Below are 27,085 nucleotides of genomic sequence, written 5' to 3' on the forward strand. Positions count from 1 at the left end.
ATGTCTAATTTTAATTTCATTTACAATGTTATCCAGCACACTGCCTTGTATGTACAGATCTTATTGGAACACTACATAACGTATGAAGCCATAAATGTAGTAGTTTCGTTTAACTACAGTACTTTCCATTCATGATCGGTATAGTCATAAACTGGTATATACTTCAGTCAGAGATGCTGGTTCACTTTAATAGCTGATTGGCCTTAATGGATATTTTCCTCAGCCATTGTCTCGTAGAAACGATACCTGGTTAACTGTTGCATTTTGAAGGAATTACCTATTCCGTAATAAGTAACTGATACATACAATACATGAGAAAACATCCAAAATGTTCATATTCCGACATATTTGTAAATGATAGTAGGGGTTGTTTCCATGTAATTTTTCTCAGCTGCAACCCACTTCCACCCATCTGAATGTTCGTACAGAATAATGCTACTATAAAACTAATATACTTCTTAGAAGCGTGTTTTATATCGTTCCAGCTTCAATTACGTTTTTATTGATGCTCTTTTCTTATACACTGATCATCAGTTGAATTAGAGACAGCAGGCCAGTTGCAGTGAATGAAATGCGTCGCACGTGTACTCCTGCCGTGTGCTTCCTGTCTCGGTATCCGTGTCAGTGCAGTGTATGATGGGCAGGACGAAGGGCCTGAGTGCATTTGACCGTGGTCAAATTGTAGGGTTCAGACAACTGGGTAACGTGATTTTGGAAGTGGCTGCGGCACTCGGATTTTCAAAGGCAACTGTGCCAAGGTTGTATCGTGAGTACCTGGCTTCTGGTAAAACCACACGCACACGGGCAAACTGTCGCGGTCAGTGGTGAGTCAACGCTCGATACGGATAGGCACAGATAGGCTCGCATCGTAACAGGTAATCGACGGGCCAGAGTGCGTCAAATCGCGGAGAGGTTCAATGCTGGACAATAACGCCATGTTAACACCCACGAAATCCACAAACACCTACTCGCCATGGGGTACAGAAGCCATCGGCCCACACGAGTAACCCTTCCAACCGCACAACACGCAAACAACGTCTAGCATGGGCAAAGGAACACCGCCACTGGGCCGTGGAAATGTGGAAAATGCTACCTGGACAGATGAGTCACGTTTCACATTGGTACATGTCGATGGACGGGAACGGGTGCATCGTCAGTCGTACGAGGCAATGGATCCATCGTGCCAACAGGGAACTGTGCAGGCTGCTGGTGGTGGTATCCTTATCTGGGCATGTTTACGTGGACTGAAATGGGTCCCCTGACACGTGTGACAAGGTCTTCCACAGGTGAACGCTACCGCGATATTCTGGATAACCATATCCTGTCATTTGCTTGGCTGCAACCTCCGGATTGTGACCTCATCTTTCACCAGGACAATGCGCCAGCCTAGCGCTCTCGGATGGCAGCAGACTGGTTTGATGAGCACTCCTCTTATCTGGCAGCTCTTTCCTGGCCATCACCTTCACCGGACCTCAATCACATCGAACACATCTGGGACACCAAAAACGATGTCTTCGAGCTGTGAATTCTCTTCCGACCAACCCGTGAGCTCTGTGGGAGACTTTGCAGCAGATATGGATTGAGATGTCAGAACAACTCGGTACTATAGGTTGTTCTGCGTGTCCGTACCTCCGTTAACAGTGAACTGTTTCAGAAACGTCTCTGGCGCGCTCAGTATCAGCGACAATGTTGAAAAAAAATCCTTACGTTCTTCGGCATCTTTGACGGATTGCATAACTTCATGTTTTACGTGAGACAATACCTACATTTTCGAGTTACCCTACTACGCTAGTATCGCAGATATTGTTAACCAACTATCTTTAAAATGTTGCCTAAACAAATTCTACACTTCTATCATAGACTGTGTTTCATAGTAAAGAGAGGATTCTCCCAGTGCTCCCGTGACGCATCGGGAAGCGTCTGAACAGAAAGAGAGTACACGAACTTACACAATTGGTTGTTAAAGGGAAGTCTAAATTACAACGTTCCTCTTGCACGATTAGTTTTGACACTTAATTATCGCGAAGATCGTCTTTGGTGGTGTCGGGAGAAACTGAAGTAGAGAGGCGAATAGAGGGCGTTGGTATTCAACGATGTAATTCGTTTCTGTCTTTCCCGTATACATGAAGACGAAATGTAAAATCTAGTGCGTGTTTTACACTTCCTTCTCGTCTCTAGTCATCATTTAGGGAGGATCAGAGTGACAAAACATATTATGATGTTGTCAATCTGGTCCTACGACCTTATTTGGACATTTTACGGGGCGCTATCCTTACACAAGCAGGACAAACCAGCGTTCTCTGTTTAGTCATACGCCTTCTACTGTGACGTGCTAGGCTTCCGGATCTAAACTTTAGGAAGTACTGTGAGATATGGTGATACGGCGCCTGACCACCAATCTGGTTCTAGCAACAGCCATCCCTCTTCTACGCCAAAATCTGCAACGATCATGATGTACCATACGCCAGACAGGTATTCAGTATCTGTAGAACAAGCTACCTGCGACAGCGCCCTGTATTACGGCTTGAGGCTTTTACATGTGCTATTAAGGTGTAACATCCTGTATAACATTTTTAGGATGTTGTACTGGCACCATTACACCGCCTTGTGCACCAACTTCCGGCCAGCTTCATGAATTTCAACTCGGTGTTCTTAAATGCGTTTCTACCAGTGAGTACATATGATGATAGTACAATTTATTCTCTTTTTTTTCTGACGTCACAGTATTTGTTGCGTGGTCAATAAAACTTGAAATTAGGTGGTTCTCTTACGATCGTGCTTGAAATGTGTTAATCAACTTCCTGCTTTTTATTTTGCATGCCGAGATCTCATTCAGCTTTTAAGGTAGGGTTGTAAATGTATTTTGACCATTGAAAAGTTTTCTATTTGTTCTCATTAAAAAAAAATAATAATAATAATAAATAATAAATAAGAGTTAAATATGTTACATTTAGATTTATTATAATTCTGCGTGTATGGTTGCGTGGTTGGAATGGAGTTTAGCTTTCATTCAGCATATGAGATGTGACCAACTTTACGTGGAATCCGAAAATGAGCTCCCGCCGGGAATGATGCCCGGGCCTCTCGTGCCCGAAGACTTACGCTAACCATATATAGCCATAAGAGAGCTCATTTCTGTAGGCTTAAATCATTCATCATTTATTATTATTATTATATTTCATCTCTACTGGTATCCAAATTATATCCTTAAATTAAATTCTTCATTATATAATAATAAATGGCATTAATTGGAGATATTTATTAGTAATAGGAAATTACTTGAATATTATCATTTTACTGACTCTTTTAATGCATGCATATAGCCTTAATGCTAAAAAGGAACGTTAAGAAGTAACATCTGATTTTTTTTCTTTCTTCTTCACTTTGCTTCTTTGTTGGCGAGTTAGAGAAGAGGACACGGTGGGTTCGTGATTAAGCGAGTACCTCTGGTGCAAAAGGTCCCTAATTCAATTCCAGGTCATGCAGTCTTGTAGACAGCATTCTGTCCGTGGGTTCTTCCATTGCCTTACTTGCTTTTATAACCAAACCAATCTCCATTAGCATACAAGGCATAACTTAAGGATGTTAAATGTGGCCCCGCGTGGCGTAGTCGCTAACGCTCTCGTCTTTGATACGAACGGTCCCGGGTTCGATTCCCGTTGGGGACAGTCTGTCGCAAAGGTGTAATAGCTTTTTCAGGCCAGTCATTCTGAGTGAGGGTTTCCTCATTCACACCAGGCAAATGCCGGGATGGTACCTAACATAATGGTCCCTGTCCGCTTCCTTCTTTCTCTTTCATCAGATAGCGTGCTCGCCGAGGGACGTCATCCCTCATATACGTGACGGGCTAAATGGCCTTAAATGCCGACAGCCTAGAAATCTAATTCCTAATTAAGGACGTTAAAATAAATGTTTCATGTAAGAAGGCGTTCAAAATTTTAAGTATTGGTTTCTAATTGTACGTCGCATAATTTTTCTTAATTACACTCAAAAATTAATCCCATAGATAAACTAACGTCCTACAACCAGAAAAGTACAGGAGAAAACTTATTTTGTTTGAACATTGAAAGTATATATATATTTCTAAGTGTAGATCGTGAGAGCAAGAAATATAAGTCATGAGAGGAAGAATAACATTGTGATATTTTACGTTTATAGTTTATATAATATAGTTTATAGCAGGGATGCAAATAAGCAACAAAATTTTACTAGCCCAAGAAAAAAAGCTATTAGCCCACATCCCAAAATAGAAATCATTTACTTACCTTCAGTGTAATCTTAAATACTCGCCCGTACCGATGAACCACTCGCCCCGGGCGATTAGTTATTTGCATCCCTGGTTTACAGTTTTAGTATGTAGTCCTAATTTATAAAAAAGGCCATACACCCCTTTTTAAAAAGTACCGGTACTATATTCTTTTATCTGCGAGAAGCTTTAATGCTTTTAAGGATATTGTGGCTCAGTGATAGAGCGCTCACTTTAAATGCGAGGGGGAGTCGTAGTTCGATGTTCTGACACGCAAGTTTGTGATAGACAATATTATATCCGTGAATTTTGTGGAGATTTTCCCATTCCACTAATCACTTCATAATCATTCACGTCCATTAATTATCCGTCTCCTATAGCGTAAAGTGAAATCGTGGGACGTAAAACTAGAAATATCATATTCTTTCATTTTAATGATTTGGCTTTAAATAAAGATTTCAATTGACAAGTAGGTTCATATTTTTCCACTAAGTACGGATTAGAATACATAGCTTTTCAAAGATTTAAGTGTCCATTTTTTTTTAACACGACTGTACGTAAAAGACTTCTCACAAACATTTACATATATTAATATCTTAAGATTTTCTCGATACATTTGCTGTTTAACTTTAACTTGAAACACACACACACATAGAGAAAGTATACTGTTTGACATATCCTACTACAGATTGAAAGTACAGAAAATTGATTTATATAAGAATGTAGGATTTGAGAAATTCGAAACTGGAATATTGTATTGCACAAAATGCATTGTTTGATTACAAGACTTTCAAAAAGAAAGACATAATTTGTCTGTTTTATATACACTATTTTCAAAACACAGTAAAATTAAGCAAGTAAGCTGTTTGCATAAGTTGAACAGTTCTTGTGCACCCAAAAGTGGGCATTAATGAAGCAGATTCTACTTTTTCTATTTCTTTTCTTATCTTTTTTTCTAGTAATTTAAAAGAAAATCTTGCATTCAAAATCTACAGGCAGGAAAATGTGACCCAGAAGTGTACGATTTAGCAAAGAAAGATATTTTTTATTACAATAAATTAGACGTGCATACGAATATCAATACAGAGTTTACAGAAGAAAAATAGCTTTAACACAGTTGAACTATTAAAATCAAGTTATTTCAGTTGGCAATAATATTTTTAACATGTTCGGTTAGCTGTCATCCTGTAATCAGAATGCGTAATTCAGTTCATTGAGTATAGGAATGATTTCTAAGTAGAATATATGGTGTGAAATTTTCCAACAGACTATGTAGTTCATTATTCTAAGCTCGTTAAACTCAAGGAAAAAATATAGAACATGTCGTCTAGATGATTTTTTTTTAACTTAGTAAAATCAAATGCAAAATATATATATACAGTAGAATAGAAACTGTTCCTCAAGTTATATTTGGGGTCACTTTGATAGTAAAGTGCTTTTTCTCGCATACAATCTGTACTGTTATTAAACTGAGATGAAATTTCTGTGAGCATACTGGTACTATGTATATCAAATCATGTTTACTACCTTGTACAACTAAACAGCATATTTACTGTTTATAAAGGAACTAAATACAAAATATATTAAATACTTTACCTGAGCGTTCACACATTTTTATTCGTTGAATTGAATAAGCTGAGATTGTGGCATAGAGATATTAGGCCTTACGCAGAGTCTTTCTGACGCGTGATTAGTGCCATGCTAAAGAGTTCGACTAACATGTTTCCTGCAGTAGTCAGGTATGACGCTAATCATACGTCAAATGACTGGCGTAAGGCCCATTATCATTATTGTGATTTTTTGAAATTGTGATCAGTAAATGAATGCATAATGATTAAAAAAAAAAAAAAAAAATCCAAAACGAAATATGTCATCATTCGATATTGTATTGTATTCAATATTGTGTCCTTAAGCAAGTGAGAAAGTTCAAGCAATTATGAGACGAGTGAGACTGCAATTTCAATTATTAATAACAATATTTAATCACGAGGTGAATTTGAATTAAAATATAGAACTGCATAATTATTTGCACATTCCTATTTATTTCCTAATTATATATTCAGGTTTCCACAATTGATTTTGAAAGAACGTTGACACAGTTACTACAGCCTTTTCTATCTCTAAGTTAGTTTTCCAAAGAAGTTCTGGTGGACACTGAAATTGTTGCATAGCAAATAATTGTTGGTATGCACGAATATCATTATACAGAAGAGAGTCATTGATTTTAGAGTCATTTATTTTTGAGCTACGGGACGTTGTACGAGGTACGGAGTTACTCGCACTAGATATTGTTGGTTCTTCCTCTTTGGGTTGTGTTCGTGACGCACTTAAACACTGACTATATTTTAACTCTGTAGCTGAAATAGATTGATATTTGTTGTCTTCCTCGAACTCCTCTAAATCTAGTTCTTCTTTTATAATCACATTACTAGATTCCATGGTTGATTGCGAAGCATCTTCATCGTTATGATTTTCCAGTTCGTTAGAAGGTGTGGCAACGTCTGAAACTTTTTTAGGATACTTTGAGATATGCTTACCTCGTAAGTCCATTGTTTGAATATTCGCACTAGGATACTTGAGAAACACTTTTATTTTTGCTCTAAGAGTTCTGAGTCTTTTCTCACTTATCGCATACGTATTTAAGAAAGCTTTTTGGCAAACGTCAACGACGTTCACATCTTTCGAGTTACCAGGTTGTAAAGTTTGTATTTCCTCATTCTTATTAGAAATGGGTATAAAGTATTTACAACTAAGCTGGCGGCGACTAATCCCAGGAATTCGTTGGTGAGTTAGATAGCGTCGTCTGACAGGTTTTAACCATATATATTCCTTGAGATAACTGTTCTGTAAAGAATAATCACCTAATGCGTAGAAATATTGAAATAGCGCTTCTCTGGCTTCTTTGGACACTTTGTCATTGCATTTTAGCGGACATTGGCAGAGTTCGTCTGAAAAAAAAATAATAAATAAATAATTACTGTGTTACTATTATTATTATTATTATTATTATTATATTAATGTATCAGTATATGTAAACATGGTCAGAAGTGCTTTCCTATTATTGTTAATGGAAATGGTATTGATTAATTGACTGTTCGCACAATAAAAGGTATAGGATACATACTTTCAAGACTAGTTTTCTTCATTAGTCAGTTCAATATTTTAAAACTACATATAGTACCTTTATTAGCCAAGAATACGATAGGTATGGAAGTTATATGGACCTATTAGACAACGAGAAATGTATATTTTATAACTATTAAAGAAATAACTATTAATTGGTATGTCTCCTAAAAATTGTTCCTTGATTGTAGTTGTAATGGCATACCATGCAATCAAATAAAAGTGGTGTTGCCAGGTAAAAATTACAAGTATTGACATTTAAGAAAGTTAGTCGTCTTAACTTTTTGATGTTATCCGGTCATTCGTTTACACCGATTTTTGTTGTTAAGAGATTGCTTCATTGTGCGTATACATAGTTTTAAAAAGTCAGATTCATTTCTTTCTAAAGCACAATTGAAAAACTTGAGGTATACTTAAATCTCTTGTAAAAATAGGAATACAGTGTAATCTCTTTCCCTACACATTATACTTTCATCTCTCAAAAGATAAATTAAACAATAAAGAAATTATAAAATGCTACCGTATAATTTCGAATGCAACAAAGTACTTCTCTTGTTTAGAAATCATCACGGCTACAGCAAGAAACTATTTCGACAAATATACCGTACTTCAAAAAAATCTTCAATAGTTTATAAGTCATAAATTCCTTTCTACGTAATTTGGTCCAAATAACTCTTATTACTATGTTATTTTTGGCCCGATTAATACTGTTAAGTTGGCTAATATAAAATTAAGGCTGATTGAGGAAGTAAATTGGACTTGAAGGATTTATATTTTAAAATTGATATATAATGTTGTGCTTTGTATGAAACCAAATCTCAAATAGTTTAACTTTCTTTTAAATGTACTAGTATATATGGATTTGTCTAAACTATTCAAATTAGGAAAGAACTTTCAACCATGTATTTTTAACGACTATACATAGTGCGTGACGGAAGATGACGTATTTTGAAGTTTGAAACATGTTATACAAACTAAAATCATGATCATCAGGTATGTATACCATTAACCAAGAATACGATAGGTATGGAAGTTATATAAAATTACAATTAGTAGTAATTCAAATCCTTAAACAAGAAGACCGGTATGGCCTCCGAACTGTATTCTTCAAATAGACTCCAGTGTGAATATTCAGAAACAAAGGGTTCTCGGAAATATTTCGTTCCTTTTACACTGCTCAGAAGTAAATAAAAATAAACATAAATTTGTGTTTGAATTTATATCTATAGTGGTTAGATAGTTATCTTTGTTCTATCAGAATCTCCGACTTAACACAATTGTAACAATATAGAAAAAGCTGGTCATCCAATTGACGGAAACTCGAACCGCAATTCCCGTGTTGCAAAGCGATTGCTCTGGAAAAATTGGTTGAATTATCGTCAATGGAGAAAAAAGAAATCTCCGTCGTGCTTTTTTTTTTTTTTTTTTTTTTTTATAAATCATACAAAATATAAGAATGAAACCAAGAACAAGATGTAATGAAGTGTAAACTCATCGTTCGATGGCTCTGATTTTTACTGCGAAAGTAAATAAGAAGCATATAGTTCCGTATTTTGCCTTGTGATCTTACTGCATTTTCAAAATACATCATCTTCGCCTCATAGTATATATATATATATAAAAAAATAGGAGATGAAAGGAAGTCAGTACTTATATTTATTGTATGTTTTTCTTTTCTATTCCTCTTTTATTTTAACCCGTTCTAAAGGATATGTCCGTTCATAATACTTTTGTGAACTTCAGAAGAAATTACAATTATTTGCTGTCATAAACTTTCTCAGTAATTTACAGAAGCACCTAAAATACAAGTTTTGTGAAGAATATTCTACTTTCGAAGTAACTGTTCCTAAGGAATATGTATCAAATTAGTTGCTGCCGAAAAGGATTTTAGAAACGTGCGTGTCAGTGCAAATTTGGAATTGATAAATGTGTACTCATGTAATTGAATGTTTTCCGTAGTACTTTGCTTGGAGCTCTGTTAATGTAAGTAGCAAATGTAAGGAAAACATCTTTTGTAGTGTAATGCCAAAAAACCTTCAATATTAGCCCTTGTACTTCACTTAAAAATATCTGTTCGATTTGCGACTGGGGACTAGAAGCAAATATCAACTTTTGGAGCAGAGAGCCGGGTTCAACTTCCGGTGGTAGCTCGTGTGGTTTAGATCCCACGGTAAGCTGTACATCCTGACACACAATCATAGTCAACGTCTTGCGAATAAAATCAGAAAAATAAACATAAACACACTGCTGAACAAGACTGCACTTATTTAATATAAAAACACATTTACACGTGACGTTTCGATCTTCTAGCCAAGATCCTCATCAGACGTACACTGAGTGATACAAAAAATTACACAAGTATATATACACAATTCATCTTCCTATCTGCTCTCTCATTGGCCCGTTCAAACAGTCAATGGGCAAATACTGGCGGCAATACGACGTGCTTAACCTGACCATTGCTCAATTCGTTCGAAAAACAGATAGGTTATGTATCAGGGGTGCCGACACCCGAGGATACTCCTGTGTTCGAGCTACACAAAAGAGAGCGAAGAAAGAACAAGAGGAAAATTATGGTATCTCGCATATTTCTTAAATGATACTGGTAGTCGATTTTTATACAGCGGAGGAGTTATAATACTTTTTGAACCAAAGACAAACGTTACATTTTAGTTTGTTGCATTATATGGATTATATTAATTTTCGGGTCAAGAACCGGAACCCCGCTAAACATGGGGGTATACCCCAGGACCCCGACTGTGGACAACACACCTATTGATTTTCAGAACCCGACGCTCCTGATGTGTATATACCAATGTTTGTTGACGACTGCAGAATTTCCTAAGCTCATGAACGCCAGTAGTATTATAGTACGAATCTGTATTTACGAAAGATATTCAGGTATTAACAATGATGAGAATATTACTGTTTCTATATACCGAGTAACAAGTTAATTTTTGTAGTAAAAAATATGTTGTTAAATTCCTGTACTGTAATGTTTTATTTATGTATTTGTTATATAAGTGAAACTGTTCATAACACACACACAAATGTTAAAGCACATTATTATGAACAGCGATGTAGATTTCTGTATAACTTGACGGGGGAATTCACGTATATGTGTTGTTAGATATCCAGATCGTGGGAGGGACCGGCTCCCCCCCCCCCCATCTTTCTCCAGGATCGGAGCTCATAAAGTTAGTATTGCTGAAACTGTTCGAATGAGCAGCACACATTATTAAAATGATTATTCAAATAATTTTTCCTTGATTTCCTGCAATTAGTTAATTTTTCGAGGTAGTAGTTTCGTTGCTATGTAGAATTATTCGAATTTTAACAGCATCGTTAGCGTGTAGTAATTAGTCTAGTTTTAAATGAAATAGAGCAAAACCACTCTTAAATATCAGTATTATAAAATTAATACTTTAAATGGACATGCTGATGTTATTCCTTTACCTGTTTATCTGTGTGTTTCAATGATTCAGTATAACTTATTGAGATTTCTCCGGCAATTCCAAAATGTAGTTCACTATGTCTCTGATTTATTACACTAGCAAAGATACGGATTCTAACACTTGTTCAGTTAGTGGGAGAAGTATAGACAGGAAAATGTGGAAACAAGGGCCTCAATGACTCTGGTGCTTGGGACCTGGTTTCGATCACTGCTCGCGCCACGTTGGTTTTGTGGTGGACAAATACAGTGTGTAGGTATTCTTGGCGTTCTTCCATTTTCTTCCACCATTTCGTTTATAATCATTGCCATCTTCCTTAGCCTTTGTTCGTAGTCGTGAAATGTTAAAAAAAAAGTAAATATTTCAATTGAACTTTCCATTTTATTTCTAAACATAGAAAGTTCATTACTTTATTATTATTATTATTATTATTATTATTATTATTATTATTATTATTATTATTATTATTATTATTATTGGTTTTGTTTTCTAAAGACATATTTTGTTCAATTATAAGGCTGTCTAATTTATGAAACCTTTCCTGTTTGTAGTGTTTTCATCTTTCATCTAATTCGTAAAAAAAAAAAAAAGTTATGGTTTACGTTCTTATGCAACACCCAGATTATGAAAGATAAGTTCCCTCGTGCCTGCGGATAGCGTATGCACCTTTGGGGCGAAAGACTCGGGTTCGATTCCCAATGAGAGTCTAATTCCACGTTAAAACTATAGGTCCATGTCTCATACAATTTCGCTGCTGAACACAAATGAATCACTCAGTGAAGGATAATTATTATTGATGTAGGCTCCGAACGACTACCAAGACTTGAATCTGATACAGTAGGCGAGTACGCAGACTGTCATGCAAATATACAATATCAGCCGTTTCCCAACACACTATCTCGCCTCCACCAATAAGACAGTTGGAGTAATGGTTCCGGCAACCCCAAGGAAAGACGATGTACAGAAGTTATACGATCTTGACCAAATTTGGCATTGAAATAGACCTCGATTTGCTTAGTATGCGTGTGAAATAGTTTCTTGTGCATATCATTGGTTCCCGAGCTTTGGTCACCAAAGTTGGGTTTTATTTATTTTTTATTTTTTTTTTTAACATTTGACTAATTTTTATTAATAAGAAGAATCAGAGAAAATTCATAGAACAAATCTATCTAACGTTATTCACAGCCGGGAAAATCGTTACTAATTACATTATTACAATAGTAGCACATGAATTGTGTTACCAAAGAAATCGAAACGGAAATTAAATTCCTTTCCGAAAGATTAAATTGTCCTCAGTTTATCAGGTCATGGCTGATTAGAAGAAAGCAAGGAAATTAAAAAAAAAAAAAAAAAAGTAGTGCCAGGATGTAGTTACTTATTTCCATCTGGTCCATTTTCACCAATCATGGTTTGAAAAGAGTGTCAATTTAATTCTATACTATAGAATAACCAGTTATGAATGTGAAATTATACTTTAACTCAAATAGAAAGTTTCGTGTTGCAGTTAATACATTTCATTAAGTGCGCGTTTTTTTTTTTTTTTTTTTTTTTTTTTTTTTAACATATTTATATGGACTACGAAGGATCCAGCGTCGTGATATCACTACGCGACCGAGTGCTGTGCACCAAGGAACATTAATAGATACGTATGGTAGCGATAGTTCTTGTATCCCGAATCCCAATTGTCAATCTATCCTTTATTCGAGCTTTCTGGTTCCCAACTCTCCTTATATAATAATTTGTTTAACCAGGAGAGAAACTGGCTTTTTGCCCCTGCTGTGCTGACTGAGACCTTGCCTAGCTACTTAGGTAAACGGGCTAGAACCTACTTACGGACAAAATACTTAAGACAGTATACGTTATGTGCGTGTTGAAGTTAGTTTTGTAGTTTACACTCTCAGAATTGAAAATCTTTAAGCTGATGCTCTTTATTTATTTATTTATTTATTGGAAAATCCATGAGTAACCAGTTAAAGGGAGTTTTACGGTATAACTAAGCGGAATAGAAAGCATTTCAGACTTAAATTTGGTAGATTCTCACGTACGGAACGTCCTTTTGTTATCCATTTATTGATCACTTTTATTTACGTTCTTATGAGGTTATGAAGGACAGGTAATACTATTAACATTAGGCTCCGAAACACAACCAGTACTTGAATTGGCAGGTGCATAGACCATCATGCAAGACCAGCCCTCACAATAAAGGCCGTTCCCCACCACATTTCGTCTCGACGAAAACTTGATTACAAGACTACCACACCAGTTCTGGCAGTTTCATAAAGCGTTCATTTTCAAGTAATAAGTCGCATATTTTGTTGCTAAGAACATCAGGATAGAGCAAAAACAAAATACTCCACTGTTTGATAGATTTACATATAAATGAAAAAAATGGAAATCATTGTTTTGTGGTTATTCCCTGTAAGCCAAGGGAGATTGACGAATGCGGGTGAACAATGATAGAAGAATTGATAGGAAAAAGTAAAATGAAATTAAAGTTTTACGTACTACAGTTCTGCTCTTTACGTTAAAAGAGACAGATTGAATTTTTATATCTCATGCTTTTGCCGACTAGCCTAAAGCACAGTGATGATAAAAAATGAATGAAATGGTGGAATGAAAGTGGGAGGAAACGGGAGAACTCCGATAAAACCCACGCACAGAGTTTATCCACTATACATATAATAATGAAAGTCGATGATCCAAGAGGCGGTGGAATTATAATGTGATAGAAGACGGGCGAACCACGAAAAAAAAAAAACACATGTGTTTCACCACAAACACACTTGGCCTAGAATCGAGCTAGGGACTCTTGGTACCAGAGGTGAGCACTGTTACCAGTGCCACCGTGCCCCCCCAAAAATTGGTGGGAAAGAACTGAGAAATCAGATGGGCACTGTTTTACTCACCAGGAACTTTCATGGCATACCAAATAAGAGACCGCTCCATAATTGAAACACTCAATATATGAATGACAGCAAGTGCTTTCGAGAGATAGGCGTTCGGTTTTCTTTTTTAAAAATATTATTGTCGAAAAAGAGTAGGTAAAGTTATTATGGGAAAGTGAATTTAGGGAATATTTTCTTGTTATGTATTTCATCGCAAGCTTGGGTATTATTACTCACGTAAACATATTGAGATGGGCCTACCATATTTTACACACACATAATATGCCCATAACGCAGAACCAGTAAGATTACATAGCGTGAAAAATCATTTCACTCAACCGACTCGGTATTGGTGACAGGGTAAATAATTAAATTACTGTGGAACAGAGTTAATAGTTTTCTGTTGTAGTATTACGGTACACATTTTCAAGCCAAATTTCAATGAGAGTTGATAAAATAATGTACCTAGCACCTAGTGTTCCCGTCAACCCTTGTGGGGATGACTAATACGTTTGTAGACAACCACGACCTATTTTTGGTAATTTGTTACTAGTGCGAACACTTTTCTCATGTAAATAATTATTGTATAGATTTTATCCTTTTGCATGTATTCGTGTGTGTGATTAATATTGTAAGTTTTAAAGACTACGGTATGTTAAAGAGTAGAATTTGTACCGTGAAGCAATGAAATAATCACTTTTGCGAGGAGCGTTACGCAATATTGATTTCCATATTGTGACATGACATGGCAGGAAAAAACAATAATTAATGAATGAAAGCTATCTCAGAACGATAAAATTTATATTTATATTGTAGTAACAGTGTTTTTCATTGTGCGTTCGGACGCTTAAGAAATAAACATAAACTACCAGAAGACGAGTTGCACTTTAATGCAAGTAGTCTTAGTTTTATGATGTAAGCAGCCAATAGAAGTTTGATCTAGAAACACATGTGACTCATTCTCACCTGGGATAACTTTGGCGGGCACAACCTTTCCTGTTCGAGACACATACTCCTGTCCAGAATTACGTAATTTCTTCCGTTCCTTTCTGTCCTTTGGTATAGGGCCTTTAAGTTGCTGATTACTTTCGTCACTGACTGACTGTAATTCCGCCATCTTGTCGACATACGCCCGTTCTGCACGAAATGCATCATTTCGTTTCTAGCTCAAGGTGCTACGATATGCGGTAGGTCCTGCCATCTAGTAGCAGTAGGAGAAACTACATCAAGGCGCGAGAACTACGGAGGTCTGCAGATTACTTCACCGTAGCTGAAAAAAAAATTACTTTCACCTTACAAAATAAAAGTCGCTAGTGGACGTTTTTTCTTGCAGTTGGTCTATTCATTATTTCTTCGTTTTATCCATATTGCAAGTTAACGCTTTAGAGATTGTCGTTAATTTACGATGTTGAAAATAACTTTAAAAAAATCAATAGCAGAATTCGGGTTTTGTAGAAACTGTTACTTTGAAAGTACTATTATGCAACGTGTCTCTCTTGAGATATAGTTTATTATTAGCAGAAGTTTGAAGTCCGTTGTGAAACAAAGTAATTGACATTGATTTTTTAAAATAAGTTAGCAATGCCTTTTATTACTAGTGGCTACTCTTAAAAGTGAAAATCTGCAATGATTTGCGGTTTGTTGTATAAAGAAAATTTGAGTTTAATTTTATAGTCCCACTTATAGATTAGTTTAGGGTGAACAGATTTAGAAAAAAAAAGTAACTGGCATAATTTGTCGATCTACCTAAGTATTGTTATGACACTTATGCCAATGAGGAAGAAATCTCTGGTGTTTCAAAATAGTAAGATTTTTATTTATGTAACATTATTCCATTTCTTTTAACATTTAACGGGATCAGGGGTTATGAATGTCTATTTTTTTTTTATGAGAATTTCTTGCAGACGGTTTGCCTTTCCTCTAGAAAACTAAAAGTTCATTCAAGAAATTGCTAGTATACTATGTAACTACCAACCAAAAAGGGACTGATATATAAGGTCGCCCGAAGAGAGGGTAGGGGCCTGCCCCCTGGATCAGGGAAATGTATACATAATATAGCAAACCACGTATATTAAATACCAGACATAATATAGCAATGATGAAGATGAGCACCCCTAGAAAATTTTCTTTGGCGCTCCTGATACATACAGGCGCGGATCCAAGGAGAGCGCTATAGCCCCCCTTCACGCTCAGGTATACACAAAATAAAATTGACTTCAATCCTACTTTCTTTACACTGAATAAAGCGGCAAACTATGGTTTAACCCCTCCCTTCATTGTATCCTGGATCGGCTTTTTGTTTTCTCGGGACACCGGACGACTTCCTGAATGAAGAGACAATCCCGTTAAAAACGAGAGATCTAGTTTTCTAGATTAGTTGAGGCGTCTAAAAAAAAAAAAAAAAAAAAAAAAAAAAAAAGTATTTTCCAATTGGTCGCCATTTTTCTTCACTATTGGAAGGCAGACAAAGTAAAGGTCAAATGTCTACGCCAAAGTAAAGTATCCAGGTTCAATTCCTGTCGGGAGCTCATGTAGTTTGGATCCCGCGTTTGGCAGTAGGTCCACCTCTCATGTAGCCTTGCTTCTGAAAGGTTACTAAACTCGCACCAACCAACCAAGCTAAAATATTTGGTTGCCGATGTCGATCTGGCACCCAGATATTTCGCGCCTTGTTACAGCTGGTAGATAGCAAGAAATTGTTTTCATATTTCCGAAGATAGTGAATTCCAGTAGTGGCTTTTTAAAACAAGGAAAAGCAGTAAATTGCATACTAAATATCTAAACTGTTTCGGGCCTGGGATGATTTTTATCATTTCACTTTGACGGTGCAACTTAGGGGAGGAGGAGATATTTAAAAATGATCAAAAATGACTGATATTAGTGTCGAATCCGTAGTTTCGGGGTCGCTGAGATTAACAATAACACTTCCGATGCCGTTTAAATATGTAAATTCAGCCCACAGTAGTAATTTTTATTTTTTATTTAGTCCATGGGAGAACCGTATTCCTTCGATAACTAAATAGTAAGCTCATATTAATCCCATATTTTTTATCGTCTCAACTGCGAAGGACGTATACGAGTATGCGTACGACGTACCATATATAACAAATGCGTGTATGACGAATGAAGTTTTACGTCGTTATGCGGCTCCGAGGCTATGAAAGATATGACCTAGTATTAACGTGGGCTCCGAACCATGACCAGTTGGTGAGTGTGCAGACCATCATGCAAATTGAAGCCTCACGTTACAGTTCATTCCCCACCGTACTGTCTCGCCTCCAATAACTAAATTTAAAGTATATGTTCAGCAGATAAAAAAATGCGTTGTACTTCTCGCGATATGCTTTTATTTAATAATAAGAAGCAGCACATCCACAGAATTTTACTATTTAGTGAATGTGCAAAGAAAAGAAATACATTAACTCCATATTAAAGTTTTAAGTATCATAGGTGTACAGTTCAGTATCAGTTTTAAAATACGTTGCTAATATTCTGATTTTCTTTTGTTCAAGTATGCTAAGACTTAAGTTAGATAATACTTGTTCATCGAATGAGATGCCATTATTACTCTTTCGTAAAGGTCTTCACTGTGATCCCCAAGTGAAGACGTTTTTGAGTTTTAGTGAATACTTTACAAAAGCAGTGAGGAACGTCAAAAATTTAGAAAGCGAGTCGGATAGTACGTACAAAGTCATGTTAAATAAACTGTTAACTGTTTGCACATTTTGCCGTATATGGTCGGAGAAATGAGCATGCCGTACGCTCATGATGTCGTACTTGTTGCGTATTTCAAAATTCCTCCAGAGCTCCTTCGTGGCTAAGTGGTTTGCGTAGGCGCTTTTGGTGTGGGAGACCCGGGTTGGATTCCTGGCGGAAGCTCATGTGGTTCGGATGCCACGTTAATCAGGAGGTCCCGTGTTAGTCTCGTTCCTGCAAGGGACGTTAAACTCAAAATCGACTCAACCCAACTCAAAATTCCTTCACTACTTAAAAACCCTTGAAAGCAAATGGTAGTTCATTTAATAGGATTTTGTAAGAAATGATTCATTTCCCAGTGTATTTATTGAGTTCAGTGTCCCGTGATTATGCACCGAGGCTGAGGGAAACGATGCTGATGAAATGTGAGACTAAGGTACTCCACGCGCCAGACGTGAACACTCTACCACTGAGCCACCTAGGTCTGCCACGTATCCCAAATTAGGCGGGACATCCCGAATTTTAGAAAAAAAAAATGTCAGTATCGCGAATTATACCTACAGTAAGAGGAACGCCAAATTATTCATAACTCGTCCAAAGTATGCAGGTGATATCTGTAAATTTCGACCCACGATGTGTACTATTCCCATGACCGCGAGATATTGATATGGTTCTATTGCCAAAAGTTTTCGTTTTGGAAACTGAAATCACCGCTTGTGTTATTTTTTTTGTACCGGTTCAATGATTCGTAACTTCCGTTCAACTATCAGCCAACAAGCTGACGCTACGAATTTTTTGTTTCGTGTCTTTGTGGTTGAAATTTTCATTCTTATGACTATATGTATTTCCCTATTATTTTAAATAAATTGTTTCATGTATAGATTTGGGCATGAGAAATTGGTGATTGCGTATGTTTCATAAGTGTCTCGCTTTAGGCCTACCTAAAGGTAGCAACTGCAAAGCCACTGTATCCCCCACTCTCCAAAATTGATAAATTGTTTGTTGTTATTATGGTATTTACAAAGCAATAATAATAATAATTTGCGGAAAAGTTAGTAAACAACCTTTCAGATTCAGACATCTTGCTTCTGTATTTTTTGTGGCCCCGCCTAGCGTAGTCGCTAACGCTCTCGTTTTTGGTGTGAGCGGTCCCAGCTTCGATTCCCGGTGGGGATACTCGGTTGAGAAAGAGTAAAAACTTTTTCAGTCCAGCCATCCTGAGTGAGATTTTCCTAATTCACACCAGGCAAATGTCGGGATGGTACCTAACATACAGGTCCCAGACTGCTTTCTTTCTTCCCTTTCCCTGGATAGTGCGCTGGATAGCCCTGGGACGTCATCCCTCATACGTAACGGGCTAACATGGCCATAGATGCCGAAAGCCCAGAAATCTAATTCCTAATCCTAATCCGCTTTGACAAAATGAGTGAAAAATTTTGATTTGACGTTCAACATTTCTATCGTGTACGCTAAAGCGGACGGATAATTAATATAGGGGAATATCTTTTTTAAAAAGTGATGGAATGAAAATGCAACAGGAAGGAAAGAGGGATCTCCAAGAAAACACACGGACGTGATGTCCATCACAAACTGATGTGATTTGGGATCGAACCAAGGATCTCTGGCACTGAAGGTGGGTACTCTATCATTGAGCCATGGTGACCCTTTTTTTTAAATGACAAATGTCAGAATAGAGTATGATGGCTCAGTGATAACAGCAAACTATCTCTAGTACGAAGTCGTAAGTTCGATACTGGGGCGTGTGAGCATATGGTTGGAAACATTGTATTCGTAGGTTTTGTATGATATTTTCGTTTTCTCTCCGTACCTTTGCCTTATTCAGTTAGTTGATATTCGCTTTTATCACCCGTCTCAGTAGGCTGTAAGGCAAATCGTGGGAAATTAATGCTCTGTGGTGCTCTCTCGATGTAGACCTATAATTTATTCTTTAACACTGACCATTTGATTTTTCTACACCAGCGTTTCCCAACCTTTTTCAACTTGCGGCACACTATGGGTGTATCTTGAATTCTCGCGGCACACTCATTATTATTATTATTATTATTATTATTATTATTATTATTATTATTATTATTATTATTATTATTATTATTATTATTATTATTATTATTATTTGCTAATCTAAAATAAAATGGTAATTTTTTATCTGTGATTACTGATCATCTTCTCACAGAGATGAAAGCTCGATCACTGGTTTTCCCCTATGCTAATTCATTATGCTTATTTTTTATTATAATTTTAAAATAGAAAACAATTGCAATGAAATATAGAACTCAAATTTTTAAAAATACGTTTTTTTTTTTCGAAATCTGTATCCAACCTTTCACTAAGAACGAAGATCACTAAATAACGAACGAACAAACAAATGTATTGTACTTTTAACTTTGCTGTTTTAGCCAAAACCGGTGCATATTATTGCAATCACACAGCTTGCGATGCGTCGAAGTCAAAACACAGCTGTTGAACAAAGTGTTGTTCTTCATTCACGTGCGAATGAGTGTTCTATGAACGTTCACTTGACGCGTACCGTACAAGTGCTTCCATTTTTCGGTGTTAGTATGACTCTCAATTGAAGCGTAACATAGCAGCTAACCGTGGAAATGTGTACGAGCCGAAATACTGTCTGCTACACAGTAATAGATGTAGAATAATATATTACAATTACAGTAATTTTTTCCATGGTAGAAATTCATAGTAATGTGAAATACAAAAATATAAATTTTTCCCTATGTCTTGCAATTTGGTTGCTATAAAATTAATAATTTTGATTCGATTTCCTCAGGGCACACCACCGGTCCATTCGCGGCACACCAGTGTGCCTAGGCACACCGGTTGGGAAACGCTGTTCTACACAATTGTTCAGCAATAACATTTACTTGCAATATACAATTTGTATTGTTGATTGATACAATTATGACAAAATACTTGTTCCGACTTTTGAGTCAAGGTCTGTCCACTTCTAGTATACAGCGAAATTCTTTAAAACTCTTGATATTTTGTTCGTACATTAAATTTAGCCTGCTGTCTCTATAAAAAGAATCAGCGAAAATGGTGCCGCCTCTAACACAGTTGTCTTGCAGATGGAAGTAATGAGGTATCGTTAATCATATGTCATGTGCCAAGCTTTCATATTTTTATTTATCTCAGGCGTTCTCAAAATGAAGTAGTACGTTGCGGTTTATATATCATTATACTTTTATTTATTGCTGTTTATAACACACTCCAAGGCCACGAGCAGACTTACAGATTCACGGTTGTAAGTTGTTTTCCTAGTCAAATTAATTAATATTGCAGTATTTACACATCATACAGTTCTAATATGAACATGAATCTCCTTCCCACTTCTCACTATATCTGTGCAAGTCCCTTTACGGACAAAAGTAAAGGACAGGAAAACTCTCAAAGGGAGTTTGAATTGCTATAGACAAACATATAAATGTAGTATTTTAATATATGGAATGTTGAGGTGAGTTTGTGGCGAACTTGGATAAGTAATAGATGATACCAAATGCAATTTTTTTCTTATAATTCCATACCCAAGTACGCCTCATTGTGGATCCACGAGGCTTCGAAGTTACCAACTTTCAATAGGTTTTGTCATTCAATTTAAAGCAAAGCGCCTGAAATGTCCATCAGCCCGCTATACGTAGCTCCTTTACAGGTTGCCTTTCAAAAGGATATCAGCCTTAACGTCTTAGTGGCAATATTAAACTAATGGGGTCAAAACGACTCCTGAAATGTAAATTAGAAAAATCAAGACGAGTTCTTTGAAAATTTGAATGAAAACTGACAAATCTGCACAAAATTTGAAATCGACCAGCGAAGACGGCATGTTTCTAGCACGTGTGGTTTTCGAGATCTCATTGTCGAGAGGATTGGCCACAAACATATAAACTTTCCTCAACCGCAAACATATAAATCTAGCATTTTAATATATAGAAAATAGGTAATGTATTTTAATGTATGAGATGTGTACTAAAATTACATGTCATTTTCCGATCTCTCTCATTTTTTTCGATTGATGTTTTTCTATCCTTTTTTTTTTCAAAATAATGATCAGTGGCAGAGCGTTCACCTATGGTGTGTGGCGTCCGTAGTTGGATCCCAGCTCACATCAAGTGGGCTTTGTGGTGGACAAGCACTGTGTGCGTGAGTTTTCTCAGGGTTCTCCCGTTTCCTCGCGCTTTCTTCATTTCACCATTTCATTCATTTCTCATCATCACAGTCTCCTTTAGCTTACACGACATAATCGTGTGACATAAAACCCAAAGATTTCCTTTTCTTTTCATGTCAACATAATTCTTGATGTCTTCACTCCATTGCGTCATTTTGCTTAACTAAAGTAGTCTGACAAGTGATTTTAAGGAAATGTTTTACACACTAGACAGTGACTACCGTGGATACTTCAGAACGCAACTCTTTTCCCTGTAATGAATCCTCAAGGCCCTGTAATGAATCAAATGATCAGAAAATCACAAAGGAAAAATTAAATGAAAGGTTTTAATTTTGCGTCCCTGCACCTATCCACTGCGGGCTATATGAGGTGGATGACTAAAAAATGTGAACGATTATAAAGAATTAATGGAGTGAGAATGTCAGGGGAAATAGGAGAATCCCGAGAAAACCTAACCTACACAATGTTGTCCAGCACAAACTCACTTGACCAAGATTTGGACGAGGAATCATTGTCACAAGAGATGAGCGCTCCAACACTGAGCCAGTGCCCCCCGTGAAGTCACGAAGGGCGGGGCCTAAAATCAGGTGAGTAGAATGAATGAGAAATAATTTGGATGTTCTTATCTTGTAAAAGTTTATCATAGTTGTGGATCGGTGCAGTGGTGCATTGTTCCGTTAGAGAACAAACCATAACGGCGAGAAGTTTGTCTGATGTTGCTGTACTGTAAAAGGCAGTCTATATCCAAACGATAAATAATCTGCTGCCCGAGGATAATTTCTACCCTGCTCACCGAAAAAAAAAAAAAAATCCCAGGGAACTTTGCGAAACTTCCAGGTTGAAGGTGTAGAGCATTCTTCTCACTGCTTGATTTGCCTCTTTATATCTGGAATGAGAAAGGGAATAAACGTTGCATTTATTTTTAAACAGACGCAAACAATGCACGTTTGATTCCGGTTGAAGCTAATGTGCTTCGGATTTCACATAGCATCGATAAAGAGACACTAAATTCCAATCGAACACTATTCTTTAGTTACAAAGCATCTTGTCAAAATACTGCTGGCAGTTGTCGTGCTTTCTGTTTCAATGTTAATTCTTGCCCTCCGGTAAATTAACAAGTCTATTCTTGGATATTATTGTCAGCGGTCGTTGTCACCAGAAATTCCGAGAGCTGGCGTGAATATCAAGAGACGTGTACATGCCATGAGCACGTACAGACAAAAAAGAGCCATGTACAGACAAAAAAAATCTTCATTATGGTCTTGCACTCCGCCACAGTGAAATTCATCATTTCAAGGCAATGTCGAAAAAACATTCCCTGTACAGACAAACCTATTATACATGAGAAGGTTCTGTACACTGTCTTCTGGGATTCTCAGGGAGTGGTATTGTCCCACCCTGGTCGGGAAGGTCACACAATTAATGGCGAATATTTTCGTACACTTTTTGATACAGAATTTTCTCCAAAATTGACCTAAGAAACGAACGCAAATGGCAATTTCATCCTCCACATGGACAATACAACGCCACATCGTGTAATGTTGTGACCTCATTCTTGGCTGGCCACAATATTGAACTGCTACACCCATCCTACTTACCAGATTTAACCCCGAGTGACTTTTGATTGTTCCCAGACCTCAAGGATTCTCTTCGTGGATTCCATTTTCTCAGCATATCATCCCTGAGAAGTGCTATTTTCCATTATTAGAAATATAGCCCTAAAGATGACCTTGCTACTTGCTACACAAAATGGACAGAGCGATGGCAGCTGTGTATTAATAATTAGGAAGAGTTTGTTGAGAAACAGATGCAGGTTGGTTCCCTTTATTTCCTTGTCCTTGAAAATTAGAACGAAACGACACGTACTTTTGGTGTGTACCTCGTATATGCTCTCTGGTCGGTGACTAGTGAACAAATAATTAGACTTGATAAGTTGTATTCTAGCAACGAAGATCGTTGTTAAGTGTAGCGGAAATTTTTCAAAATTCCCGGACTAAATAAAATCATTGCCGTGGGGCTGCCTGAGGGCGTCCACCCAGAACAAGTGGGATGTGAAGAGGATATGATGTATAAAGAAAAGGGAGAAAAATCCTTGATAGAACGTTGTTGAAGATTCTATTTTATTTCCGAAAGTTGTATTAAATATTGCGGCATTTCGTTAAACATCCTAGAACAAAATGTGCACGTGTGATGATGAAGCTCCCAAGGACGATAGTCGATTTGTGTCTGTGCCAATAGGGCTGGTCTTCTCGTCAGACCTTCAAACGATAAAGACATAGGCGTCAAAACACCAACAATTTTTGTAGTTTAATTTAATAATTTGCCTATATTAAGGCGTATTATTGTCATACTCGTTGAAACATTGAACCGATTTGGTATACATAGTATGTACCTTATCATGTTCGGTATCTTCCATGTTCCCTCCAATATATAATATTGTATTAAGCGAGGTATAGAAGATACTTTAGGTTTTTGTATTATAAATTTCTCCGTGTAAGCTGTTAAACCCTAGCATCGTTGTTAAAATATTTTCATGAGCATGGAAGCATAGTAAAATGTAGCTGTTACGAACGTCAGAATAAATTATTTTTAAACCTCTTCCCTTTTCCCTATTTAATGTGTTAAACATTTTATTTTAACTTATAAACTTTCAAAATAACAAACGAAAATTCCACCCTTTTGCCTATATTTAACTTTTTTTTTTTTTTTTAAGAGGGGGCAAAAATCCAATATATTTCAATCAAAAATTTTCTTGTAGTCCTTATATATGGGGAACTACACATGGTGTAGCCAAACCCAAACTATCAGTTAACTTATTATGATGTGCTTATTCCGTAGAAAATACGAAAACTTAATTTAAGGGGCGTTCAAAAATTTTATGGCCCCTGATCGAAAAATGCATCAAAAGATCCAATATATTTCGGGCAAGAATTTTCTTATAGGCCTTATATCTGGAGAAATACATATAGTGTAGCCAAACCCAAACTATCACTTGACTCAGTATGATGTGCTTATTCCGTAGAAAATATAAAAACTCGATTTAGGGGCCGTTCAAAAATTATGTGGCTCCTGATCCAAAAACTAAGCCGAGAACACAATCTTTTGATCCATTTTTTTTTTTGGATCATTCCTAAAATTCTTGTTAAATACACAATTCAAATTCATACTTTTTTCTAATGCCCTGATTATGAAACTGTGACAGACGTTATGGGTGATAAAAATCGTTGTGATGATAAGGTGGAAGAGGAAGAAGTGCAAGGCCCGTAAAGTATCAGGAGTAGTAGAGCACTGACCTCAGACGCGGTGTTCGTGGTTCGATCCCAGCTCCCACCAAGTGAGTTTTCTTAGGGTTCTTCCGTTTTCTTCCACACTCGTCATTCCATCATTTGCCATCGTTATGCATTTTATCGTTGTGTCACTTAACTTAAAGCGTATGATAACGGGACGTTAAGGCTGCAGACTACTAAATATTTTTGAAAAACTAATAATTTTTCTTTTGCCTGTTTCTCGTAAGTGGAAAAAGGTAATAAAATGTAACTTACCACAATAATAGATAATGTTATTCTACACCTGAAAATACAAATCGGAAGAATTTTCAGTGTTGCCATCCATAGAAATTACAGTGTGACCAGAATTTGAATTACTCAAAAATCTAGGTAAAGGCAGCGACTAGAAAAATGAATTCAACGGTAATTGATGACTTATCATGCTGTCTATCCTTCTTGTTTACTACTTTTTAAATAATGTTTCTATTTATTTTGTAATGACTTATTTATTTTGTACGAATTTATGTAAGGTTTATAAAATAAATAGAAATATTATTTAAAAAGTAGTAAACAAGAAGGATAGACAGCATGATAAGTCATCAATTACCGTTGAGTTTATTTTTCTAGTTGCTGCCTTTACCTAGATTTTTGAGTAATTCAAATTCTGGTCACACTGTTATTTCTATGGATGGCAACACTGAAAATTCTTTCGATCCGTATTTTCGGGTGTAAAAATGCATTATCTATTATTGTGGTAAGTTACATTTTATTACCTCTTTCCACTTACGAAAAACGGGCAAAAGAAAAATTATTAGTTTTTCAAAAATATTCAGTAGTCTGCCCCCTTAAACAAAATATAAATGCCTCAAAATGATTGGCAGTATGTTAACTGTTGTGCAGACAACGAATACGATACGTAGTCTTCAAGATTTTCTTCTGTCTCGAAATGATGTGAAAGAATCTGTTAAATTCGTATGCAGTAATTCAGGACTATCTTTAACGGTCTTTTGTGTCTGTAAGTGTAAAGAAAAACAGTATTTTTCCCCCCCTAAAACCAAATGTCCAAAATATTGTGTACAATGTAACAATGTAATATGCTGAAAAATTACAGAAATAAGCTCGTCAGTTATTGTAGATCATAATACTTCGCATATGTATTTATCCGAATTTTCCTCTCATCTAATAAATAATACATTTTTTTGTTTGTAAATTCATGTAAGAATATTGTAGATCTTACCGGCTGAAGGAAGGCCCGGAGGACATAACTTCATATAACATTTTCACTTTATTTTGACCTATAGAATAGTGCTCTGTGGTCCGTGGGCGCCATTTTTAGAACACCCGTATATATATTTTAAGGTTCGTATAAACGTATTTGCCAAAGCTATTGTCCAAAGGTTGAAACATTCCACATGAAAGAAAAAAATAAAAATTATTTTTCGTCATTGGCCAGTAGTATTTGGATCAAGACTATTTTTTGAGATCACAGAGACAGGGGATTGAGGGGAGACACTTGGTGTGAACATAGAAGGCCCATGTTGTTTGTTTCAGAAGTAATACTTTCCTCCACTTCGTTCAAATGACCGAAGACAAATTTATTACGGTCTAATTGGTTGTCAACGCTCGGTTTCTTTTAAAATTCTCTTTATGTATTATAGTAGTACCCTCGCCAATGTTACTGTTAATTCCCATCCTTCTTCTGTTGGTATCCTATTAGAGACTTGGGCGGGCCAACTCTGTTATTTCTTTGGGCCGGGCCGGGTTTGGGCTGGCCGACACTGATTTCTCTTCAGGTCGGGCCGGGCTGGGGCCGATCAATTGCAATTCTTTAATAATTATTGACTTTCGTTAAACGATAATTGAAATAAAGCCAAACGTTGAAGAAGTGTGTCCATGGAAAATGTTACAAAGAATGGAATAGCTATTTACAGTTTGTGTTGCTTAGCGGCTCCACTTTCACTTTAGAGGATTGCAGGCACTATGCGGTAAATTAAGCTCTGACCTTGACCTTCACTGAACTCAAATATAACAAGAAGGGGTGGGAATGTTTTGCCTGTCTGTAAACAATATTGCCATCTTCACTTTATGCTTAAAATCAATTAAGTTAGATTTTTGTTACAGGGAAGGAGTTTTTGTTCTCTCGATGACAGGCAAAGTTCAAGGAGGCAATGGTACCATTCGGGAGGCAAGCGTCAGGTTGTGAACCAGAGTTTAGAAAATGT

The 27,085-nt window shown here is 36.5% G+C and overlaps 2 protein-coding genes across 4 annotated transcripts in view; one reads left to right on the top strand and one right to left on the bottom strand.

Annotated features, from left to right (window-relative positions):
• The window catches only part of Pka-R1 (protein kinase, cAMP-dependent, regulatory subunit type 1), a 311,550-nt gene that overhangs the window by 163,678 nt on the left and 120,787 nt on the right, over window positions 1–27,085 (top strand). The gene's annotated exons all lie outside the window — the stretch shown is intronic.
• Window positions 6,269–14,894, bottom strand: LOC145680309 (uncharacterized). Its single transcript, XM_081750676.1, has 2 exons — window positions 14,673–14,894; window positions 6,269–7,194 (listed from the first exon to the last, which is right to left on the bottom strand). The coding sequence occupies exons 1-2, from the start codon at window positions 14,821–14,823 to the stop codon at window positions 6,287–6,289; spliced, it is 1,059 nt and encodes a 352-aa protein (XP_081606802.1). The 5' UTR covers window positions 14,824–14,894; the 3' UTR covers window positions 6,269–6,286.

Source organism: Thermobia domestica, chromosome 3 (genome assembly GCF_964235325.1).
Source record: "Thermobia domestica chromosome 3, izTheDome1.hap1.1, whole genome shotgun sequence".
Classification (NCBI taxonomy): Eukaryota; Metazoa; Arthropoda; class Insecta; order Zygentoma; family Lepismatidae; genus Thermobia; species Thermobia domestica.